Source organism: Penicillium nucicola, assembly GCF_028828085.1.
Source record: "Penicillium nucicola strain IBT 29836 chromosome Unknown utg000002l, whole genome shotgun sequence".
Taxonomy (NCBI): domain Eukaryota; kingdom Fungi; phylum Ascomycota; class Eurotiomycetes; order Eurotiales; family Aspergillaceae; genus Penicillium; species Penicillium nucicola.
Window position 1 is genome coordinate 2922508 of NW_026643126.1, and position 24616 is coordinate 2947123.

At 49.1% G+C, this 24616-nt stretch overlaps 9 protein-coding genes across 9 annotated transcripts; 5 read left to right on the forward strand and 4 right to left on the reverse strand.

Annotated features, from left to right (window-relative positions):
- Window positions 1-264: 264 nt before the first annotated feature.
- Window positions 265-1588, reverse strand: N7511_002865 (protein-degrading AAA family ATPase MSP1; the record flags this gene model as incomplete). Its single annotated transcript, XM_057125290.1, has 2 exons — window positions 1507-1588; window positions 265-1449 (listed from the first exon to the last, which is right to left on the reverse strand). The coding sequence occupies exons 1-2, from the start codon at window positions 1570-1572 to the stop codon at window positions 265-267; spliced, it is 1251 nt and encodes a 416-aa protein (XP_056987449.1). The 5' UTR covers window positions 1573-1588.
- Window positions 1589-1814: 226 nt separating this feature from the next.
- N7511_002866 (putative chromosome segregation protein (Pcs1)) lies at window positions 1815-3505 on the forward strand (the record flags this gene model as incomplete). Its single annotated transcript, XM_057125291.1, has 3 exons — window positions 1815-2739; window positions 2796-3230; window positions 3285-3505. 3 exons carry the CDS (start codon window positions 1815-1817, stop codon window positions 3503-3505), a joined length of 1581 nt encoding a protein of 526 aa, XP_056987450.1.
- Window positions 3506-3821: 316 nt separating this feature from the next.
- On the forward strand, window positions 3822-7010 carry N7511_002867 (mannose-ethanolamine phosphotransferase MCD4; the record flags this gene model as incomplete). Its single annotated transcript, XM_057125292.1, has 3 exons — window positions 3822-5752; window positions 5803-6038; window positions 6100-7010. 3 exons carry the CDS (start codon window positions 3822-3824, stop codon window positions 7008-7010), a joined length of 3078 nt encoding a protein of 1025 aa, XP_056987451.1.
- Window positions 7011-9529: 2519 nt separating this feature from the next.
- farA (CeGAL family transcription factor) lies at window positions 9530-12997 on the forward strand (the record flags this gene model as incomplete). Its single annotated transcript, XM_057125293.1, has 6 exons — window positions 9530-9669; window positions 9949-9973; window positions 10122-10139; window positions 10214-11150; window positions 11203-11704; window positions 11752-12997. The coding sequence occupies 6 exons, from the start codon at window positions 9530-9532 to the stop codon at window positions 12995-12997; spliced, it is 2868 nt and encodes a 955-aa protein (XP_056987452.1).
- A 916-nt stretch (window positions 12998-13913) lies between these two features.
- On the forward strand, window positions 13914-15351 carry N7511_002869 (cystathionine beta-lyase STR3; the record flags this gene model as incomplete). The annotated part of the gene is made up of 3 exons (XM_057125294.1): window positions 13914-14129; window positions 14196-15239; window positions 15298-15351. 3 exons carry the CDS (start codon window positions 13914-13916, stop codon window positions 15349-15351), a joined length of 1314 nt encoding a protein of 437 aa, XP_056987453.1.
- Window positions 15352-15670: 319 nt separating this feature from the next.
- Window positions 15671-16697, forward strand: N7511_002870 (uncharacterized protein; the record flags this gene model as incomplete). Its single annotated transcript, XM_057125295.1, has 2 exons — window positions 15671-15816; window positions 15869-16697. 2 exons carry the CDS (start codon window positions 15671-15673, stop codon window positions 16695-16697), a joined length of 975 nt encoding a protein of 324 aa, XP_056987454.1.
- Window positions 16698-18432: 1735 nt separating this feature from the next.
- N7511_002871 (uncharacterized protein) lies at window positions 18433-19389 on the reverse strand (the record flags this gene model as incomplete). Its single annotated transcript, XM_057125296.1, has 1 exon — window positions 18433-19389. One exon carries the CDS (start codon window positions 19387-19389, stop codon window positions 18433-18435), a length of 957 nt encoding a protein of 318 aa, XP_056987455.1.
- Window positions 19390-20043: 654 nt separating this feature from the next.
- Window positions 20044-21492, reverse strand: N7511_002872 (glycoside hydrolase family 47 protein; the record flags this gene model as incomplete). Its single annotated transcript, XM_057125297.1, has 3 exons — window positions 20044-20305; window positions 20361-21155; window positions 21242-21492. 3 exons carry the CDS (start codon window positions 21490-21492, stop codon window positions 20044-20046), a joined length of 1308 nt encoding a protein of 435 aa, XP_056987456.1.
- Window positions 21493-22247: 755 nt separating this feature from the next.
- N7511_002873 (stealth family protein) lies at window positions 22248-23927 on the reverse strand (the record flags this gene model as incomplete). Its single annotated transcript, XM_057125298.1, has 1 exon — window positions 22248-23927. The coding sequence occupies one exon, from the start codon at window positions 23925-23927 to the stop codon at window positions 22248-22250; it is 1680 nt and encodes a 559-aa protein (XP_056987457.1).
- Between the last annotated feature and the right edge of the window lie 689 nt (window positions 23928-24616).

Consider the following 24616-nt stretch of genomic DNA (forward strand, 5'->3'; position numbering starts at 1 on the left):
TACCAGTACATTCCTCTCGAGTCTGTAATGATTTCGTCGAATATCAGTTTCACTTTGAGATCAAAATGATCAGACGGTGAACTCTTAACACTCTTTGTATTAGGAAGCAATTGTATACAGAAATCTATGGACAACCCCAAGAACACAGACTCCAGGGCCAAGAAGCAGCATGGCCTAGCAAGGGTCTTTTCCGATAGATAACGCCAAGTCTTCGCACTGCGAGGCACAATCCAAATATTAACATAAGAAGAAGTCGGCTGTCTATTATTCTGGAGGTTCAGTCATCGCGGAGGGTCGAGCCTCGGCTTCTGATGTGGCTTCAGACTCAGTGCTCCAGTCTCCATCCTCCTTCTCACTGACCTTTCCAGTAGGCATTGAAGAGGGCTGAGGAATGACCTTGACACCGCCAGCGCGGGAGAAGAAATCTTCCGTCCGAAGACCCCGAACTTCTTGAGGGTTCACAGCGTCCATTTGCATGCCGTTTGCTTTCTTCTCTCGAATCAACTCCCGGACAGGTACCATTGCTGCATCTCGGCAGGCTTCCTTGATATCGCTGCCGGACATACCGGCCATGGTCTTGACCAGATAGTGCAGGTCAAAGTTATCGCGGTCAACCTTGGTGTCTTTAAGGATGAGGCTGAGAATACGGAGTCGTTGGGCGATGGGGGGAAGAGTGACGGGGAACTTTTTGGGCATTCGACGCAAAATGGCCTCGTCGATATCTTGAATGCGGTTGGTAGCTCCGAGAACAACAATGCGCTGCGGCTCTCCAGTGGAATTCGCCGAGGTGAGACCGTCCCAATGTGTCATGAACTCGGCTTTGACCATACCACTTGCCTCGTGTTCACCACTTCTCCTGGTTCCAAGGACGGCATCGATCTCATCGATGAAGACAATGGCGGGCTGCAATTTGCGCGCGAGAGAAAACACTGCGTTGACAAGCTTGTTGGAGTCACCATACCACTTTTCCGTCAAAGTTGAAATGTGCAAGTTGATAAAGCATGCGCCACTTTCAGATGCTAATGCTTTGGCAAGCATGGTCTTACCGCAGCCAGGCGGACCGTACAACAGGACTCCAGAGGGCGCTGTGAGGAGGGATGATGTAGAGGCGTAGAGGTGAGGCATTGTCAATGGATAAATGACTGATTCTTTCAGCTCTTCAATGATTTCGTCAAGACCACCAATATCCTCGAATGAGACTGCAATATCCTCTGGCGCAACGACATCCATCGCAACCGCCTGTTCGTATTGGTTCAGTGTGAGCTCCTTCTTTTTCTGTCCTCGCCCACGCTTCCCCTCACGCCGCGGTGAGTCGTCGTCGGAATCATTTCCTTCGAGCCGACGCAAGATGGCTGCCGACTTCTGCCGTTGTTCCTCTTTCTTCTGGCTCTCGGGGTCGAAATCAAGGCGTGAAAGAAGGTAGCGAACGAGGAAATATGCGGAGGCAGACTATGAATAGCGTTAGATACATCCTCACAGCTCCAAAATGCGAAACTATAAACTCACAGTGCCTGCGATCATCACCATCTCTTGGAAGAACTGCTGCCATCTTCGGCCACCGGCTGAAGCCATGACGATTTCAAAAATAGAGATTAGATAAGTAGATACAGCAAATGGCACACAGAGAGATCTGGACTGGTGGAATAAAACAGAACGAAGTAGATTAGATGAGATTATAGAAGACCGAAGCTTAGGAACCCCCGAAGATCGGGCAGCTGTGGCGGGAGTCGGGGAATGTCACATGTCGCAGGGCGGAGAGGTGTTGTTGTTCGGCGCGTCCCCCACGACTTTGTCTCCGCACAATCCACTGCACAATGCCCAAACGAAAGGCGCCTTCTAGGATCTCTGGTCTTCTAGGCTCTGATGATGAGGATCTCCTGCAGGTCGGGCAAACAGATGCCCAAGAAACACACAATGAGCCTCCCGCCAAAAAGCGCAGAGGCAGACCGCGCACTTCACACGACGATGTGAATGCTGAACCCAAACCCAAGCCGAAACCTGCTACGCGCGCAAAGAAACAGAAAGAAGTCGCCGAAGCTACAGAAGAGGCCCCCGCACCAAAGAAACGAGGGCGACCAGCAGGAAACAGTCGTGTATCGCAGTCGCAAGAACCCGAACCCAGACTCCAGACAGCTGCCACTGAAGAAATGGAGATGGATAACCATGCTCAAGATCAGGAAAATGAAGACCCTCAGCAGCGCAAAAAGACCAATGCCGCAAAGCCAGCACCCGCCCGTCGCGGACGAGCTGCAGCCAACGCGAAGAAGGACCTTCAAACAGACAATGGATTCGAATACACTCCACGTGCCGATCAAAAAACCAGTGCTTCGGAAGAACCTGGAGAGCATCCATCTCCCAGCCCTCAACTTCGGGGCAAAGGACGGAGAGCAGAGCCTGAAGTAGAGGAAACACAACAAGGCGATGAACCTACCAGGGAGGTTGTGGACGAAACGATCCTTCCCATCGAACCGGCTTCTAAGCGCTATATCACGTCTCCTGTGAAGAAGGCCCGCGCCCGAGCGTCCCTCTTACGCCACCCGCCAGATTCCTCTCCTCGGAAGCGCAAGCTCGGTGAAACAGAACAGGGCGGTGATCCGGAGTTAAGGCGTAGACTTGGTGAACTCAGCAAAAAGCACGATGCATTGGAAGCGAAGTTTCGAAATCTTCGAGAAATCGGTATTGTGGAGGCCAATGCCAACATGGATAAATTGCGAAGACAAAGTGAGACGGTTACTACAGGTAGGTCATTTAATGGTCCTTCGGCTGCTGAAATTCATGGATTAACGTACAACTAGCCTCGAATGAATTGGTTGCCTCGCTTAAAGCAGAATTAGAAGTTCAGCGCAAGCTTGGGCAACAGAGCCGTGGTCTGCAGAAGCAACTCAATGACCGTGATACCGAGATGGCCAGATTGAAGTCTCAGGCTGACGAGGCGCAGGCCCAACTCGCCTCTGCTCAAACTGAAGTCAAGGCCCTACAAACCAAGCTTGCTGCTGCGCGCAATACAGCTGCCAGCATTGAGGGGGCTGCGAAGGTACCCGGCAGTGCTATCAAGGGTGGCCCAGCCAACCGTGCCAATGCGGCAGCCAGCGCTGAAGCCGCGCAAGCTGCACAGCTGGCACAGCTTAAGGAAGATCTCTATAGTGACCTAACTGGGCTGATTGTTCGCGATGTCAAGACAACCGACACAGATCATGTGTATGATTGCATCCAGACCGGAATCAATGGAAGTAAGTGGCTAGTTCTCCTGATAATCTCCTCGTCCTGTCTGACCTTTCGTGTAGCTCTTCATTTCCACTTGGCCATTCCCAAGACATCAACCAACTACGATAATACCGAAATCCAGTACCTTCCTCTCTTAGATGCCAATCGAGATCGCGACTTGGTGAACCTGTTGCCGAACTTCTTGGTGGAGGACATCACCTTCAGTCGCGGACAGGCTGCCAAGTTCTATACGCGGGTCATCGATGCGCTGACCAAGCGCCGGTCTCTTCCAGCGCAGTAGCGCAGAGTTATATAGTTTCTTTATCTTACATTGCTAGGAGTCGGGGGCAGGTCAAAGTTATAAGTTATACGTTTGTTCTACTTGGCTCTAGTGTAAACAGTGGGTTCTGCCGTGCGCAATTGAGCCGCTATGATTGGCTCTCACCGCCCCCAAGGTTCCCCCCCAATGCGGACAAAAGTTGACGTGTTGCGTTCGACATGCCTGCCATGCTTGTCTCCTTTCAATTGCTTTGCTCAATTCCTTTTTAATATCATTTGTGGCAGGGGACCACTTCCACTCTTTTGCCCCTTGAGCTGGTCCTGAGAGGAAATACATTATGGCGCGTCTCGGCCGCGTCGGGTTCCTGGCCCTCGCGGTGGTATTCCACCTGATCTATACATATTCAATCTTCGACATCTACTTCGTCAGCCCGATTGTGAGTGGCATGCGATCATATGGTGTTGAAAGACCCTCCGATGTACCCGCGCCAGCAAAACGTCTCGTTCTTTTTGTCGCCGACGGCCTACGAGCCGACAAAGCGTTCCAAGCTTTCCCCGATCCTTCTCCCGACGCCGATCCAGAAAACGATGATTTAATTCGCCTTTCACCATTCATTCGCTCCAAAGTCCTTTCCGAAGGTACATTTGGTGTCTCGCACACCCGTGTTCCCACCGAATCACGACCTGGCCATGTTGCGCTTATCGCCGGACTCTACGAGGATGTGTCCTCGGTCACAACTGGATGGAAGATGAATCCGGTCAACTTCGACAGTGTGTTTAACCAGAGTAGACACACATGGAGCTGGGGTAGTCCGGATATTTTGCCCATGTTCAAGGAGGGTGCAGTGCCTGGCAGGGTTGATGCGGAGATGTACAGTGAGGAAGCAGAGGATTTCACTGTCGATGCTACTCACCTGGACACCTGGGTCTTCGACAAAGTCCATGGACTCTTTGAGTCGGCAAAGACGGACCCCGAATTGGACCGGAAGCTGCGGGGTGACAAGTTGGTGTTCTTCCTTCATCTGCTGGGCTTAGACACCACTGGCCATTCTTTCCGTCCTTATTCGAAGGAATATCTGCACAATATCAAAATTGTGGATTCTGGAGTCAAGTCCGTCACAAAGCTCGTGGAGGATTTCTATGGCGATGGCAAGACAGCATTTGTGTTTACTGCGGATCATGGCATGAGTGACACTGGCAGCCACGGTGACGGTCACCCCGATAATACCCGCACACCGTTAGTTGTCTGGGGCTCTGGTGTCGCAAAGCCCCAACTCTCCATCGATGAAGTTGCCCCGGGCCATGAAGATGGCTTTTCGTCCGATTGGGGATTCGATCAGGTTCGACGCCACGATGTAGCACAGGCCGATGTGGCCGCACTCATGGCTTATCTGGTTGGTCTTGATTTCCCCGTTAACTCGGTTGGCCAACTGCCCCTTGACTATCTCAATGCTAGTCCAAAGGAGAAGGCACTGGCTTCGTTGGCCAACACGCGGGGCGTTTTGGAAATGTATCATGTGAAAGAGGAGCAAAAAAGAAACGCCGTGATCCGATATGTGCCTTATGATCCTCTGTCCGGGTACCATGAGACCTCAGTTGAAGGCCGTCTGGCGAAAATTGGGGAACTCATCGCCAGTGGTGATCATGAGGAGGCCATTCTGGTATCCTCTGAGCTTCTACGGACTGCCCTTGAAGGATTGCGCTACTTGCAGACCTACGATTGGGTTTTCCTGCGGACCATCGTTTCGGTTGGATACTTGGGTTGGATTGCGTATGCCCTGACCACGGTGATCGACCTGCATGTTTTGCATGGAACATCAGACTCTCACCGGACGACGGCAAGCATTACATTTTTCTCGTCTATTCTGGTTGCTCTCTTCTCCATATTCCTTTACCAAAGCTCCTCCTGGCGCTACTATATCTACGCATTCTTCCCAGTATACTTTTGGGAAGAGGTATTCGCTCGCCGCAGGGCTTTGATTGCCGGCCGTGAGATTGTATTGGGCCATGTGCGATCTTTTACTGGATACCTCAAGTTTGGTCTCCAGTTGCTGGCATTCCTCGGTGTGATGGAAGCCCTAGTCCAGTCCTATTTCCATCGGGAGATCTTCACCGTTTGCTTTGCTCTGGGGGCATTGTGGCCTGTGGTTCACGGATTTACTTTCATCCGAAGCCATGCTCTACTCTTTGCTACCTGGGCACTTGGTTGTGGATTAATGAGTATCTTTACTCTTCTTCCAGTAATCAAGGTTGAAAACATTGACACAATGTAAGTTCCCTGTTTTCCCTTTGCTTTACACCTCATTAACACTTTCACAGCACCTATGGTGGACTGGTCATGTTCCTGACTGGCATCTTATACCTCTTATTTGAAGATAACATCATTGGACACGGTAAACCTAACGCTATTGGACGTGTCGGGTCGCGCGTGATCATGGGTGTTCAGATTGGCATGGTTCTTCTTGCCTTGATTGTGACCAGATCAACTGTGTACTCATTGCAGGCTCGCCAGGGCGTTCCTTTTGGAAACATTGTCGTTGGATGGATTGTACTGGGTAAGTTCAGTTTAACGAAGACCCAGGAATACTTTCTCGGAGCAATACTAACTGCTTTTAGTGGCCTCTCTTTCCCTGCCATTCTTCCACCGTCTGTATCCAAACAGTCACTATCTACACCGTCTCATGGTCATTTTCCTGACCTTCTCACCAACCTTCATTATTCTCACCATCTCATGGGAGGGTCTGTTTTACTTTGTGTTCTGCATGACCATTGTAACATGGGTTCGTTTGGAACACGCAATCTACGTTCACTCAAAGACCAGTACTACCGTGCAACAAGCCGGTCATGGCCACGTCACAAAGCCTTGGACTGGCACTGCGATCGTTGATGGCGAAACCTTCCATTACCGTGCTCTTACGCTCTCCGATGTCCGTGTGGCACTCTTCTTTTTTTATCTCCTGCAGGCAGCCTTTTTCAGCACCGGAAATATGGCCTCCATCTCGACCTTCTCTCTCGATAGTGTCCGTCGTCTTGTCCCCGTCTTCAACCCCTTCAGCCAAGGCGCTCTCTTGATCCTTCAGATCCTCATTCCTTTCGCCATTATCAGTGCCAACTTGGGCATCCTCAACCGCCGACTGGAAGTTCCACCCAGCGCGCTCTTCATGGTCGTCATGGCTATCTCCGACATCATGACCCTCAACTTCTTCTTCATGGTCCGAGATGAGGGCTCCTGGCTCGATATTGGTATGACAATCAGCCACTTCTGCATTGCCAGTGCCTTGTGCACCTTCGTGGCAGGTCTAGAATTCCTCAGCGAACAATTTGTCAGCGGCGTGGACGTCAATACTAAAATAACAGCTGTTGAATCGGCTGTGGTCCAGGCCGTGGATGAACTGACCGAGTGTGGCCACGAGGGAGATCGCAAAGAGCCAGAGCCCAAGAAAGCCCAGTCTAATGGAAATGGGGCTAAGCAGGGCAGATCCAAGTCCAAGGGCAAGTCCAAGGGCAAAAAGACCGGGTTCTCATAGCCCACCTGACTAGTGGATGTGTATAATTTCAGGATTTCAGACCGGGGACCACCCTGCTCCCCGAAAACCCGCAGGAACACTACAGATTTAATCAGGCTTTTCAATGTATTCTACATGTACCACATGGCAATCCATCATCCTTGTCAATATCATGTCAGACACGAACCCAAACACGCACGTTTTAATATGATACAGATCTGATCATACCACGCCTTAGCAAGACTAAATTATATCCAATAGTAGAGTACTGTATACAGTATACCTTACCCTACAATTCATCCCCGAACCCACAATTCCTCCCCGGGAGTCCAGGACGATCGGACTTCCATTCTCCTCCGATCACCCCCTAGCACACAAAATAAATTAACAAGCACATCCGCTAAACAAAGATCTCGACCCGGCGAGCGGGCCCAGGAACATGGTGCCTGACCGAAACAGTGGGCTCTATACCCAAAACATCAAAAAGGCTTGCAGGAGGATCATCTCCTATGTGGAGCCATGTGCTGTGATTGGTTGGAGCTCCTTGTGCCGAGGTATCACAAGTTGGCTCCGAAATAAACTATAGAACATCAGGTCCTTGTTGGGGGATCTAGGAATGAGAGTTGATGAATATAGGGCATAGGATTGGACTAGATGTTCCCCGCGATTTTCCTTTGTGTTTTCGTCTCCCGAGTTCCGCCCCCGCAATATTCTCTGGCGGGTTTTGATGCTGGTGATCATGTTGGTTGGGTTGGGTCGAGGGTCTGAGGGCATCGCAGGATCGGTTACAGTAGCATGATCTACAGGGTAATATATTTTCTAAAACCATTTCTTTGCAACTGACCTGTCAGCCATACAGATGCACATTCACATGTGCATCTGCGTGATGATATTACAATATGAAAAGCAAGTCATACATGAGATCTGTGGATACAGCTGCCATTGAATCTATAGAGGTGACACACCACCAACTCCCCTCATGCCACCCACTAGCCCATATGTGAATATACACCTCCGGGTGCAAGGAACTTACAACTACCCTGTACAATGGGCAAAGTGTAGTGTAATGGAAAATCCCCGGCTCAATGCGTTCCATTGGGCGCATGCTGCGTGGCTTTAGGCTTCCACAGCCGTGGCTATTACAGCCGGTAACGTCATATCCCACAGACGAATTGCAAGTTGTCGGCAAGAAAACCATATACGGGACGATCTCCAGGAGGCTGAAGTCTAGGAACGGTGTGCAGGTGGGCCTACGCTCACCGTTGGAAACTACAGTAATTGACTTGTCTTGACCCCTATCCTTGCCGTTTTGGGTTTTGGCTCTTGCTGCTTTTTGTATATTTGAGCATGGGTTGTTGCTTATATAATACTTAGTTGACTGCCCAGGTACCTGGTGTAAGCTTCTTTTCACTTTCTTTAGACAAACAACAGGTTATAGACTACATGGTATGTCACATCATATCAGTTGATAGGGCAAATCTAAGGACAGTGTTGTTGAAGTCAACACTATGTAAGTTACGTATTGTAAGTGTACGTCTTTTGAAGCAAACGTCCACAATCCCCAACGATGCATTATATGTAACTATGCCTTGTGTCAAATTTAATAATGTAATTCAGCTTCAAGTTGATTCCCTCTTTGAACCCAGAGTCTTTCTGTGCCTTTTTTTTGGTTCGAGGAACAACAATAGGTGCAAGTGGCCTTCCTTGTAGGTCAGACTTGATGTATATTCGGCGTGGCAAGGCCTGAACTTGCCACGTCGAAACTCTTCCAACCATCGTTGTTTGTTATATATCAGAGTACAGTCTCGTCTCTTGCCTACTTTACAACCGAGCCTTGAACAGAATTCCTTAGATCTGGAGTACAGAATTAGGGCATCTTCAATGACACGTGACCAGACTGAGAAATACCAAAGCGGCATCACACGTGCCCAGATAAGCCCCAGAGAAATCGTCTCTCCACTCCCCTCCGTAGATCATGGCTGCCCTGTCACTGGCAGTCCAGTAGACTGACAATAGACAATTCTATCGGGTGTTTGGGGGCTACAAAGGTATATCTATATACATATAACGGTGTTAGTGTTACTGTAGGTTCACGATGCCTACAGTACACATTGAGCACGTACCTAGGTAAATACCTAGCTAACTGATACCAGAAATGACTACATTCTCCATGTTGAGAATCTGAATTTATAGTCCAATGCCCAAGAGGGGCCCCTATTTCAGTACTGTAGACAAGAATGGGAACCCGTTGAAACAACAGCCTATAAATTGTACCCAAATTGCTGACCAGGGGAAGATCTCCACCTGTGGCTATTGCCACAGCCCTCCCCCAGATAATCCCTCTCTCTCTCTCTCTCTTCTCTCCCCCCCCCCTCTGAGTTCCGGTACTTTTTCTTTTGATCGCGTGGCGTCCTCCTTGTTCTCGGTGGCTACCTTGTTGCCTCCAGCCTGAGTCTTATAGTGCCATTTCCCTCCCTCCGCCCTCATCCCCTCTTCACCTGCGACGCTCTCGATCCGAGACGCTGCATGGAGACTGCGCGATGAGTACCAACGAATTCCACACCGATCAACTTTCGGACAACTCGCATCCTAGCCCAGCTCCGAGTAACGCGGGTTCGACAGGAACGTCGGGTATTACTGTGCGCAATGGTCCGCAAGGCCAACCGCTGAGTTTTAGGAGGTGAGTCTTGGAAGATGCGATACTGGAACACACTGGAAACACTGGAGACACTGGAACCACTGGAGACCCTGGGAATACCGCAAATGGTGGAGATGGCGATACCGTCTTCGATATGTGCGCTAGATGCTATATTGGTTGATGCTGGGAGTCGCGGGGGTATGCGGGCGCAACCCAGTGAGGAACTGGGGTTTCCAGGGTCTCACACCCTCGTTGTGACAGGAAAAGCCATGCAAGGTTAGACATTTAAAGGGGCTTGCTGATTTATTTTATCTAATTTAGACAACGTGCATCACGCGCGTGCGAGGTACGTTCTGCATTCTCGAGGGGCGACGCGACTGGGGTGCCGAGGTTCTCTCGCACCTCGGCTCGGTTGCTTATCGGTGAACTGCATATACTCCCCACTATAGCTTCGAACTGGACAAGAAGGCTGACTGTGATTCTGTGTGAATTAGACTTGTCATGCTCGAAAGGTGTGTTTTCTCTCGGTCGCACCGTTGCACCGTTGCACCGTACCTCGTCGTCGCTAACCTCCCACCGCCAATAGGTCCGATGTGATGCTGCGAGTCTCGGAGTACCTTGCACCAATTGTGTCGCCTTCTCGATCGAATGCAAGATCCCTTCGCCGAAACGAAAGAAGAGTCAAGCCAAGAGCAAGGATGAATCGCGATATGGTGACAGTCCTCCGCAAACTGCGTCCTCGCTTGTCGACGCCGCCGTTGCTCAGTTCCGACCCACCGAGGAGCTAGCGCGCTCTGGGTCTGTGTCTGGATCTGTTTCAGCACCCCGTGAAACAGAGCGGAACTCTGATTCAGATGAGAAGGATGCATTTGGATACCCGAAAAACCGCATGGCCACTGAAGGCATGCCCTCAACCTCTCTTTCTGAGGCTGAGGCAGCCCAAGAAGCATCGGCCAACAATGCCTATGCTCAATTCATGAAGCCCAAGTTTGCTCGTGCTCCAATAAAAGATGCTGGTAGGGTGGCGTACCTAGGCGAGTCGTCAAACCTGTCTCTTCTGGTTCAAGATCGGCATGGCACAACGGATGTGGTGCACTACCCGCTCCCACCGAATATCAGGGGATCTCGTGCCCGCTTGACGGACCTGGACAATCTGGAAATTGATATTCTACACCAACGAGGTGCTTTCTTACTCCCTCCTAAACCGCTGTGCGATGAGTTGGTCGACGCTTACTTCAAGTGGGTGGCACCGGTGGTGCCAATTATCAACAAGAGTCGCTTCATGCGTCAATACCGGGACCCTAAGAACCCACCTTCGTTGCTACTCTTGCAGGCGATTCTGCTGGCAGGATCAAGAGTCTGCACTAACCAGCAACTGATGGACGCCAATGGATCGACAACCCCCGCTGCCATGACTTTTTACAAGCGTGCTAAGGCGCTGTATGATGCCAACTATGAGGATGACCGTGTCACGATTGTGCAAGCACTGGTACTCTTGGGTTGGTACTGGGAAGGACCAGAAGGTGAGTTATTTGATCCGTAATACCTCTTATTCTGGTCTCTAATAAGTTATAGATGTCACCAAAAACGTGTTCTATTGGACTCGAGTCGCGATGGTAGTAGCACAAGGCTCTGGGATGCACCGCAGTGTCGAAATGTCACAGCTCAGCAAACCAGACAAGAGACTTTGGAAGAGAATTTGGTGGACTCTTTTCACCCGCGATCGTTCCGTTGCTGTCGCATTGGGACGCCCAATCGGTATCAATACGGACGACTCGGATGTCGAGATGGTGACAGAAGACGATTTTATTGAAGATGAGCTCGATGCTCCCGCCGACATTCCTCCAGATCCCGTCCATGTCCACTTCTTCCTTCAATATGTCAAGTTGTGCGAGATTATGGGGCTGGTCCTTTCGCAACAATACTCTGTGGCTTCAAAGTCACGGCGCATGAATGCAATGGACCTTACTCACTCCGATATGGCCTTGGCTGATTGGCTGCAGAACTGCCCCAAGGAGGTTTGCTGGCAGCGGTCTAGACATCACTTCTGGGCTGCTCTTTTGCATTCAAACTACTAGTAGGTGATTTTTTTTCGGAATTCTTGACTGAAACTAACTATCATAGCACCACGCTCTGCCTTCTTCACAGAGCTCATATGCCACCTGCGTCCTCTGCGCCAAACAGCTATAGGGTTGAAGAAATGGCTTACCCATCGCGTACCATTGCTTTCCAGGCTGCGGGTATGATCACTTCGATTGTCGAGAACTTGCACGCCCATGGAGAGATTCGATTTGCCCCCGCATTCATCGTTTATAGTCTGTTCTCAGCCCTGATCATGCACGTGTATCAAATGCGTTCGTCGGTCCCTTCAATTGTGACGACCTGCCAGGAAAGAATCAATGCGTGTATGCTGGCACTTAAGGATGTATCAAAAGTCTGGCTAGTGGCCAAGATGGTCAACACGCTCTTCGAGTCTATTCTCGGAAATAAGATTCTAGAGGAGCGACTCCAAAAAGCTGCAGGTCGGAAACATCAGCGAAATCGACACGAAAATGCGGCCCCTTCAAAAAGGCCAGACCCGCCGAAGCGCAAATTCGACGACATGGACCTTGGACTGCCAAACGGTGGCCCTACACCTCCTGTCTCGTATGAGCGCTCTCGTCCTCAGACACCCGCCGTTACACCATCTCGAGAGCTGAACCAACCCCCTCTGGGTCACCAATCGCCAAACACACACCGCGGTCCCCACGACCCAATGACAGGCACAGGCAACTCTCGAGCCAACACTCGTCCAACAACACCCTTCAACGGTCAATTCTCTCTCCCTGCCACACCCCCAGATTTCTTCCTAGTAACGCGCGCCTCGCCCAACCTCTCCCCATCCCTGTGGGAAAACTTCCAACCAGACCAACTCTTCCCAGATGGCACAGCCTTCTTCCCAGAGCTGACTTCCCCACCCCCACCTGGCTCCGTCGATCCATCCCTTCACATCCCGTCCAACCTACAACCCCCAAATATGTCCCAACGTCCAGGTCCAATGATGAACAACCAACCCCAGCCCGTCCCAGGGGGCCGCAGTATGTCCACCTCCCAGGGTAGCCCACCCATGATGCCAGGTATCCCCGGCGCAGTCGGCATGCAGCCAACAGGCCCACAGCCACCAATGTTTGGAATGGAAGGCCAGCAAACATGGCCCCCAATGCAAGGCCTCGATGGAACAATGAGCGGTGCAGCAATGGACAACGCCAGCCAAGATGATAATTGGAGTAGCAGTTCACGCAGTGGACCTACTGCACCTACCACCCTAAATGTCGAGGACTGGTTCCAGTTCTTTGGTATTAACGGTGGCTTTGGAGATTTGGCTGCGTAATCATGTCTCACGCGAGGTGAGATCGAGCATTTACTTTTGGTTCTTTGGGATGTTGGCTTGGTATGGGCTTTAGCATCGAATTGGAAGTTTCCTTTCAATCCGCTTTGCACTTTCTAATCTATTTGCTATGCTATGTTATGCTGTGCTATGCTATGCTATGCTATGCTTTGTTGTTATATACTACCATGTCTACTCTACATCTATCGCTACCTCAATACTTGCAGCTTTCCATCCTGCTTTCTGTGTCATTTTCACAAAACGGGTACAAAGTGGTGGCGTTTTGGATGTGGGATTGGTTGATGTATTGGTTTATTTGGGGTTGATCTGTTTTTTGGATATCCGTGGAGAAGCTTGGTTTTTGCTTTCTTTTCTTTCTTGTCACTTGTTCTCTTGTCTTCTTATCTCTTTTGATTATGTTCTCTTTCTATATTGTTGTTTGGTTGGTTATTTAGTAAAACTTCATGGACTGGCATCCTGAGGGAGTTGGAGGAGTACATAGGAGTCGATATCTATTTCCAATTTTACTTGCTTTTCTTCAAGATTCAATCAGACCATGACTCCAGCACGGTAGGGCACACATCGCCTTCTCCAACCACGATACCCTAACCCCTCGACCCTAATTCCTCAACAGGCAGAGAATGCCTGACTCATCCCCAGACTGCCTAATTGGGCCTAGTGAATGACGAAATCGCAATCCTGGCCTTTCGACCAATCACAACGCGGCTTAAGAGTCAGTTCGTCCGGGGGAGACGAGGACGTGAATGTGTGTGACTTCTTTTTCTTTTCTTCTTTATTTTGTATTCATTCAATCTATTACTTTCCACTCCTCATCTTGCATTTTGAGGATCATTGTGCATTAACGTATCCTCCCATATTCCCCTCTATTTGCTCACTCTTTCTGCCCCGCTCTGCAGCGATGTCGGCCTCAGGATCTGGAGTTCCCAATGCTGCGTCGGGGTCGACCAGCACTGGAAAGAAGGCTTTCCCCTCTGTTGATCTCGAGGGTAATGACCTCCCACCTTCGCCAGCTCCCTCGAGCCCTCACCCTGGCCGCCGCTACAACATTGCCACCGAATTGGTCTTCACCGAGGGCAGTGACCAATACAATGCCAGCAGCGTGCCGATCTACCAGGTACAACTTCCCCCCAACAATTCAATTGCAACTTTGACGGGGATACTGACTATGATTGACTTGTAGAGTGCCACTTTCAAGCAAACCTCTGGCGGCGGTGGTGGAGAGTATGACTACACACGGTCTGGTAACCCGACCCGCACACACCTCGAGCGACACTTGGCCAAGATCATGTCGGCACAGCGTGCTCTCGTGGTCTCTTCCGGCATGGCTGCTTTGGACGTGATTACCCGACTCCTCCGTCCTGGTGATGAGGTTGTCACTGGTGATGACCTCTACGGCGGTACCAACCGACTGCTCAAGTTCCTCTCCACCAACGGCGGCATCATTGTGCACCACGTCGACACCACAGACGTCGAGAAGGTCCAAGCAGTGCTGAGCGAGAAGACTACCATGGTGCTGCTCGAGACCCCCACCAACCCCCTTATTAAGATCGTTGACATTGGTCGCATTGCTACCGCTGCCCACGAAGCCAACCCCAGCTGCATTGTCTCAGTGGATAACACCATGATGTCTCCGCTCCTGCTCAACCCCTTGGACTTTGGCGCCGATGTCGTTTACGAGAGTGGTACCAAGTACCTGTCGGGTCACCACGACCTGATGGCCGGTGTTATTGCGGTCAACGACCTGACTCTCGGTGAACGTCTTTACTTCCCTATCAACGCCTCGGGATGCGGTCTTTCACCCTTCGACTCTTGGCTTTTGCTGCGTGGTGTGAAGACCCTGAAGGTCCGCATGGACCAGCAACAGAGCAATGCCCAGCGGATTGCCGAGTTCCTTGAGTCGAACGGCTTCAAGGTCCGCTACCCCGGTCTGCGGTCGCACCCGCAGTACGAACTTCACAACTCCATGGCGCGGGGCGCTGGTGCTGTGCTCTCGTTTGAGACCGGTGACACTGTTGTCAGTGAGCGCATTGTCGAGAGCGCTAAGATTTGGGCCATCAGTGTCAGCTTTGGCTGTGTCAACAGCTTGATCAGTATGCCCTGCCGTATGAGCCATGCCAGCATTGACGCGAAGACGCGGGCGGAACGCGCCATGCCAGAGGACTTGATTCGTCTCTGTGTAGGAATCGAGGATGTGGACGACTTGATTGACGATTTGCGCCGAGCGGTATGATTCCCGTCAATCCCCCCATTTTGGTATTTTGAAAACTAATTCTCTTTCACAGCTGGTGCAAGCTGGTGCTGTCAATGTGACCATGGAGGGTATTGAGGCTCGCTAGGGGTAGATATCCGGCGTTGGGGATTTAAAACATGTTAGCTATAATGAACAAACTGGACTTGCATTTATCCGGATAGTAGAGAGATATCGGGCCGGCATCGGAGACCCGGCGCCGGGTCGCGCCCGGGTCATTCTCGTCCGAAGCTGGGGTCGCGATAGTCCTCATCTTGCATTTGTAATTCTTTTTCCCTCATTTGTTCTTCCCCAGGTTTTGTCTGTAAACTACCTACGCATGGTGATGCACCGTTTCTCGCATCCCTGTACCCTATCATAATCCCCACGAGAGTTTGACTCGGAATGCAACCGCAGATCCATTCAATATGTCGACAATAAAACAGAGCTCCGTCGCGCGCTCTGCGCCCTCAACATGGAACACGAAAGACCTGGGCAAGCGACTTGGTGTTGATGTCGCCAGTGCAGCAACCGCGGGCGCGCTGACCTGTCCGTTGATCACAATCATTGACCGGTAAGCTTTGGAGCTACAGATGAACTTTTCAAGACGCTAACACGCCGAGTAGTGCAATCATCGAAAAAGCATCCAAAGGCTTTCCTATCCAGCGAACAATAACAAATTGCCTCAAATCAATGATCTCCAAACCATCCGGCTTCTTCTTCAGCACTCCATTCCTCCTCATCTATACCCTATACAGCTCGACCTACCTCACAGCAAATGCCATCGACACACTCACCTCCACGATGCGCAACCAGTCCTATGACACCGTAACCCCAGGCCCTCTCAAATTCATCGCAACAACAACTGTCAACATGGCAATTTGCGTCTATAAAGACGCGCGCTTCGCCAAGATCTTCGGCGCCTCTCCTCCCCCGTCCCAACCAGCTCCCACAGCAGGCCAACCCCAACAAGCACCCTCTACTCTACGCGCCCCAGTTCCATCCCCAGCACAGACACAGGCACCACCATCAACATGCCATCCCCATGCAGCCCCGGGCTCGACATTAACAATCCCCAAATCCTCCTACACTCTCTTCTGCCTCCGAGACAGCATAACAATCTTCGCATCCTTCAACATCCCCGCCCTGATCGCCCCTTCAATACCAGACTTCGTCGCCTCAACCCCCGGCATGAAATCAACCCTTGCGCAGTTCTCATGTCCGGCCCTCATGCAGTTTGCCAGTACACCCATGCACCTTCTCGGATTGGATCTGTTCAACCGCCAGCCTGTTGGCGGTCTCCCCTGGACGGATCGTATGGCGCGTATTCGCCGCGACTATGTCCCAGCCTGCTTTGCGCGCATGGGCAAAATTGTCCCTGCTTATGGTATTGGTGGTGTGGTGAATGTCAGATTGAGGGATTGTTTGATGAAGCGTGTTGAGAACCGCGCTTAATTGAATACTTGCTCTTAATATTTTACAGCGCTGCCTCTCTAATAGAAAAGGCATGGATATCGCTGTTCTTGTCGGATCGGACTTATGACCTGATGATGTTTTCATTTCTCATTTCTCTGGATCTGCTTTTATTTGTGGCTCGGTTCATCCCCGATGCTGCCCTCTCTCTCTCTCTCTCCACTCCGACTTACATTCATATTCATCTTCATCTGGGTATCATTTTGGAGTTTTTGTTTCTTGAATTTGCACATTCGGCCTTACTCACGCCTGAGACGAACATTGTTTTATCATTTGGCCGTGGTGTTGATTGATTTTTCGGGTACATTTTCTCCCTTGTGTTATTATTCTTGCTTTGTTGTTATCCTTGCTTTGCTAGACTTTGTGACACATATTGGATACAGTACAGACTCGGACTTTAGACTTGTTAGATTGTCTTTGTCGTTAATATCAGGCATTGATTTTCTAGATGACAGGGTTTTTGTCTTCTTTTGTTAACATAGTCGGTAGCTGCAAGTGCAGAGATACACTAATGCAATGAGCTCACAGCCACACTATTAATGGCGTTGATATGCAAGGCTAGCCAGTAGTATCCTGCAGGTCGATAAAGACCGGAAGTGTGAATACTGGGGCCATGTTGCATGTCCAAAGGTCCGTCTCGAAGTGTACTTATGTAGAGCAGGTATGTCGAGCACTGTGATATGATTTTTGGAAGGCGTTGGGACCTTGCCTTTATTGGATCAGAATCATACTTGTAGGAAATCAAAAGATCCAAGAATGCCAGAGTTTGAGGCTGAAATTGAGTTGCATTAGTTTCTTGGCATTTATACTGGCCCAGTCAGGTCTGGGAGCCAACGTTTGAAAAGCATTACTCGGAAGAGCAAGTGAGATGGATAGAGCCAGCGGTGTGTCTACTTGATTCTAGAGGTCATGCCCTTGTATGTGCCTGTTTGAACCAGAAGGGAAGCAAATCAAGCAACGACTACTTTCAACTCGGAGCTACGTGGGGATATACGTTGGTGCTCTCATCCAGCCATGGGTTGGTAGGCTGGCTGGCAGAAGTACGCATGTCTCAGAGCCCTCGATGATACAGGTCTGTGTGAAAATTGATTAGATCTCAAAGATCAAGGATCTGTGTTGCTTGGGTGGCCTATTTGGGATTACGTGGCACTTTGGTGACGTTTTCCAATTATTGGGAGGGAGCAAAATTGTCAGCTGACATGAAAACGTCTCTCAGAGGTTCGACGACGCGCCTGAGAGATTGATAAGGATTTAAGGTTTGGGACTGGATGGCTGTCACATGTCCACATGAACCCTCAGAGCTACAGTGCCCAGGCTGTCAGCTGTCATATGATTCCTTGTGAACACAAATCAGGCAACCTTGCTCCATCATCTGATTCAGCTGATCTGCAGATTCCCAGGTCACTTTTCGGCTGGACTTGTGGACTACCATGAGATACAGCACGTTCTTCTGCAGAAGCTTCTTGATCCTACGCACACAGATCTCCGGCTTGCCCTCCTGGAATTTCTCAGAAGGGTGGCCTCGCACAAGATTTCGAATACCCACACGATGTTCTTTGAGGCCGGCAATTATTCGATCCCCGGCACAGGACCATGGCCACGAATTTGTGATAACGTATAAATAAATGTGTTTTATTTCGATGTTCTCTTGCTCGTAACTTCAACATATATACCCATCTTCGCGATGTCAAGCCCTAAAAAGCCCAAGAAAATAGTGTCAGTTATCAGTGGGCAATGAGGAGTGGCTTATATCCCAGAGCCCCAGATACTTATTTGGCGAGTCCTCGGGGATACGAACAAGCGGCTGGCCGAGGTTGAATGGGGCCAAAGTCAGGTCAAGCTTTCTGTGTTGCAGACTTGGCTTGTCCATTCGCTTGAAATTGGAGAAATTATTTCCACTCACAACCGAGTCATTGGTGTAACTCGTGGTGAGGAGCAACGAAGCTGAGCGGCGGAATCGCTCCAACGTGGGAAAGATCATATCATTCGGCAAATGAATAAAAACATCACGACAGATGACCAGATCCGCCGGTCTTGATTCATTTGCTGTGATATCGAGAACATCAAGGTGATAGCCTCGTTGTTGCAGTTCGGCCCAGTTCGCTCGCTCGTGTACATCGTAGCCCACATAGTCAATCCCTTCAAGATCTATCAGGCTCATCCATGCAAGGTCCCCACAGCCAGCATCGTTGAGTTTTCCCACATGATATGTCTTGAGTAGTTCAGCAAGTTTTGTCCGAACTAAGCGGGTATGCTGCTCGCTGGAGCCCCAGCCGCAAACTGTGTCGGAAGCCTGGTCAGGCCATCCCTGTGCAAATATCTCTGTGCTGCGCAGTTCTTCTCCGCGCTTAAATATTTGCGGGTTTGAAACATCATGGCGCTTGTCATCATCCTGAACCGCATGATTGGGGTCCTGGGCTTGCGAATTTGGAACAAAACAGTTCCAGCTGTCGGGCTGACTGGTCAGATCCCATGATGATGACAACCCTAGCAGTTGCGAGTCTAGTATGACTGGCTTTCCTAGTCCCAGATGTGTGACTTGCTCGGACCAGTTCTGTTGATGACAAGAATAATCAGCGGTCACTATTCCTGTGGGCCAAGCCGTGGCTATTGAGTCCCAGGTCAATTGATCATATTGAACAGCGGGAAAGACCTCATTGGCAAAAGAACTCATTGTCATCACGATTTCTGCTTATTGGTCTCTTAGAGCCAGAAATTGAAGGCTGAGATCTTATACTCAGATATTTCGAAATACAAATTATTGTGCTAGGATGGAAAGCATGAATAGAAAGGCTTGCAGGCCAATGTGACTTGTAGCATCTTGTGTATACTGACGGTACCGGAAATCCACGGATGCCTAGATCTACAATCGACAAACTCACAATTTCGGTTTAAAAATTTAAGAACAAATCAGAGTTATGGATCACATAGAATGGTATTGTGGTTCCGAAAACTCTCGGGCGTGTCCGTGATGTCGCCGTTTCCGTCGAGAGCCATAGTTAATCGCGGCAATCTGGCCCTCATACCCATGGTACATTTATTGTGCCCGTTCCTTGGTATGTATCATGGACAAAGATATTGGTGAGAACTCGTATAGCACAAACCTTCGCCGCAATAGTCAAATATGTAAAAGCTAGCACAGGTCTGCAAAGAATCTAGACAAAGCACTTGTATCAAGACATTTCGTCGCTGGAAAATTCTCAGGCAGTCATTGAGGCGCATAAGGATGTGTATACTTGAACGGATGGCCCTCAGTGTTACTAAACATCAAAATTCCGGTCGTTGGTCAGAATACTGTGCTCCAGTGGTGATATGAAAGACGTTATACTTACAAGACATACTCATCCAGACTGATGAACTTTGGATCCGAGAAAATGAGATAAAAGTATTTCAATGTCTCAGCAAGCCAGAAACTTTCCATGACATCCAGCCTGGCCGTCCGTATGTCCCGGGTATCATTAAGCGCAGCATATCCGTGTTTGACTTTAGTATGCTGCTCAATGTTTTGGAACATTCGCCATGCTGCGTCTTGTAGTGACCTCTCACCGGTAATTCTGTACATGATAAACATAGACTCTATTGCTTCAGGCCTGTGTGAAAGGTCAATATATTACTTTCTTGATCAACTCAGGGATTCAAACGTACCTGAGACGATATGCTGGAGTGGCGACTTCCAGTATTGGCGGCTGTAGATCATGCTGTTGAATAATCAGTCTTGTAGCCTCACGTATAGTGGTTGGCATCTGTTCTTCATCTGGCCATCCAACAATATCACGGAACCACTTTCCTTCATCCCATTCACAATCATCTGAAGTTCTGCAGCCACTGATGAACAAAGTCTCAGGCATAATTCCGGTAGGCATGAGATTGTATGTCCAAATACACCCATTCACCAATTTTTGCGCAATAGGCAAGTCGTCTGGGCGAGATAATGCCCGGGAGCCAAGTGCTATCATGCCTCCGAGGAAGCACTTCAGATGCTCGGTTTGATATTCAAATGTTTCTCGACCGGACTCTGGATCGAATCGGATGTTTCCAGCGAACAGAACGTCGTCCTTGTCTTTATTCATGCCATGGAAGAGCAAATGTTTCTTGATCCCTGTTATTGCAGAGATATACATATCACGATATTGATCGGATTGTGCCCCGAGGAGTAGATACTCTTTGACAAGATATTCGTAGGTAGAGTCGGCCATGCCCCCTACCGTGAAGTAGTTGTCTGAGAACTGTAGTGTATGGGCATCAAATGAAAGCGGCCACATACCCGGCAATCTCGTCTGATTCTGAGATTTCTGTAGATTATCTGTAATTCGCTGAATGGCGTCGAAATATTTGGGATCATTGGTAATCTGCGAAAGGCGGGTGAACTCTAGGCTCAATGAGCCTATCTCGGCCAGGAGAGTATTCGCACTGGGGTATGTTGAAGACTCAAACATGCTCCTATAAAGTCGTTAATCAGTTTCAACTCATGTTTCAATGATACAGGGATCTCGGTTTTTGAATCTGGAAAGATACTCATCACTTACCTGATCCATTGCCATCGCATCTGTGGCATCCGGTTTGGGGTATCAAACGCCCTATACAAAGTTTCACCCAGCTGCTGGGCTTTCTTCAAGAGAATAGGATATCTCCCTTTGGTGAGGTCATATGCACTGATTAAACCTCCAAGGTGTCGGATTGTTGTCTCAAAGACATGAACAGTTGCTAATTTGGGAATAGAGAAATCGATGTCATGGACGGCCTCAACTGCAGCTTCAAACTCTTCATCCAGTCCCATTATGAGTAGTGTATCCAAGGAGTCAATCAAAGTTGCTGCCCAGCCCCCAAGGGGATTTCGATGGCCGCCACTAATTGGCAATACTTCATCCCGCAACCAGGCGTGGGTTTTGTACCCATTCCAACTATGCTTCAACGCATTTCTGACTGTTTCTTGCCTTTTAATTCTTTCAATTCGATCGAATTGAGACTCGGAATTGAATTGATGTTGGATTTTTGGAATGGATCTTGACTTGCCCCTTGGAAGAGAGATCAAGTGGACTGGACAAGTTTGGGCAAATCGGATAGTATTTTCGCTTGCTTGCGACACAGTTGTGTACTTTTGTGGAGTTTCGTGAGTTATCTTTGAGCTCAATCCTGAGCCCAGAACAGTGAAATTGATCAGGAGAAAAAGGAGCAAGGCTGATGACATGTAGCCCTTTCGAATGAAAGCCATTGAATGCAATTCGATCGGAGTTAAGTCCTGTAGTGAAGAGCCATGAGGACTTAACAAGACCTCATCGAATTTCAATCCTCATATAGGCCTTTGAAAATTACTGAACGAGTATCAAGGTACAATGGATACTGAAGACCTACGCCGGATTGTCGATAACATACCATGGATGCTCTTCGTTTCGCCACATGTATTAAATTATACTGTTTTTGCCTACCATGGATTGAATGACCTTTGTTCAGTCTATTAATTTATTCGGATTTTCACGCGAAGTAGTCATTTCCGGCGTCCCGAATTCACTGGATTTCAACTCAAGATCAGGTCTAATTCATCTTGCGCCGAGTCCGACGCGCCGAAACTCGCAACAATAAAAGTAAAACCAAGGTACTTCCAACGAAGAAAATTGGGATAAGAGAAAGACGTGGAATCATGTAATCCACAGGCGGAAATGCTCCATTGGCCGCATGATAATCAACGGGCTTTGCTAATTCAAATGCTGAAGGCAGAGGCCACAGATCTTCGAGTAACTGCCTCAAAGCATGCCTCACTTCGATCGATGGATTCTTCATGTCGTCATTAAGACAAATAAATTTCGTTGGTCGATCTCTTGTCGATTGAAGCTGGTCCATGGTAGTCTGGTAGTCATCTCCCAACATGTGAAAGGTCACATCGGTTCCCATCTTCAGTTGATATCCTTTCTTCTGCTCGAAAGTTCGAACATGATCTCCTTCAATGCTGCAATTCCGATTGATATCAATCTCTTGGTCCAAAAATCCGTCCGTAGAAGACAAAAATTCGTGACGATTGACTAAATAATTGAAGTAGGCAAATCCAACCTGTAGGTCCTGGGGGTGCCGAAATCGGTGTGCTGAGTTGACCTGGAACTCTTCTGGGAACAGAATCTTGAGCTCAGTAAATATTTGCTTGTTCATCATATGAGGCATGTGAGATGGGACCCGACGGAGGTGCTTTGAAGATGGAAATCGTCCATTGAATGCTTTTATCACTGATCGGATTGCATTGGCAACCAAGTCATTGGCACTGGGGCATTGCGAGAATGCATCCAGCAGCGCAGCGAGTTTAATTCGGCCATTAGTGTTCAGCTCTGGCATCCCTTCTGTTGCGTTCGATGCCTTGACCTTCGAGATAATATCGAAGTGGTCATGTTGAAGAGAGAAATTCTGGCCCACAACTTGGGCAAGTAAGAACTGTGGGATCTCTGCTCCTTCTTTATCGCATGCTGTTGAGGCATGCACTTGTCCAATGAGCTGTTCAAACTCTGCCGCGTCCTGCCCATCATCTACAAACCCGTGGTCCTCAAGCTCGCGCTCCCCTGAAACTTGGGGCTTGGAAGCAGACTTTTCGGCTTGAGCCCGATACTCTGGATATGCATCAAACCCCAATGGAACTGGATGCGAGAGGTGGATGGTCTGTACACCGGTTGATGCAATAAAATCTTCTGGCCACACCGGCGCAGCAAGGAAAACATCGTCATTGAAGTAGAGTAACGTGTCACTGAGACCAGTAATTCTATCCAGGTTGCTCTCAATAGCAGAAGAAGAAAACACCGGCAAGTTTGAGCAATTCTCGAATATCTCCGAGTGTTTGACAATTGTAAGACGGGGATTGTCTGGCTTTAACCAAGAAGGCACCTGACCATTCGTTACGACGTATATACGACGAATCCAAGGTGCGTATACCTCCAACGAGCGGATTGAATATCGGAGCTCGTCGTTGTCTCGGAAATGATTCTCGGCGGAAGCACCGTCCTCATCATTAGAGCCATTGTTTTGGTTTCTGGGGATATCTCTGGCAGGTGTATCGGTATCCTGGATCCAGCGCTGATACCAAAAGTCCCTATCGCTCTTCCATTTGGGATCTGAGCCATTGACCCAGGTATAAACCGCATCGATAGGTCCAAGCCCCATGTTTTGTGTAAAGTCGTTTCGGTCAGTGCTATATGCGTCGACAACAAGGGTTTCTTTGCTTAAAATACCGGTCATGATGAGGATCAAGGAGAAAATGGCCATGTAAGGCCGAGGTCTGAAGATGAAAGGCATTTTCATGAGCCACCGCATTGATTCCAAGCAAATTCAATCACAGGCAGCTTCGGAATTTTCAGAACCTGGGATGTATCAAGACCAACCTCCTTTAGCTAGTCGATCACTGGTCTCGACCATATCCTACATGTCTGCAGAACCAAGAGTATATTCACAAGTTGGAGAGAAACTCAAAAATGTGAATCAAAAAGAAAAGGTGCTGTGTGAGCTAAGCTTCATCCGGTGAAAATCAAGAAGAAGCCTTTCCAAAGTTGAACGTCTCCAGATCTCGCCCAACCACGGGTCGGACACAAGCTTAGACCCAACTCTATCCAAAGCCAAATGAACCCGTGATCTAAGTTGTAGGATCCTGAAAAGGGACTCTAGTGGTTGAAAGGAGAGGCAATTTCCAATAGCGGCATGTTGCCTCTAGATTTAGAACGTCTTAATTTTGTCAAGATGGAATATAATTGTTACTTCCTCTACTATTCTGCTGCCAACAATTGACCTTCATCTTTTTTCTATTACAAATATACGTAGATCGGTAACTAAATCCATAATTAAGATTTGTCTTACTTGCTAACTGTCGAATTTCTTGTTTTTTGACCTTCGATAGCAAAAGTTACAATACGAGAAGCGAGTTGATCCTAGGC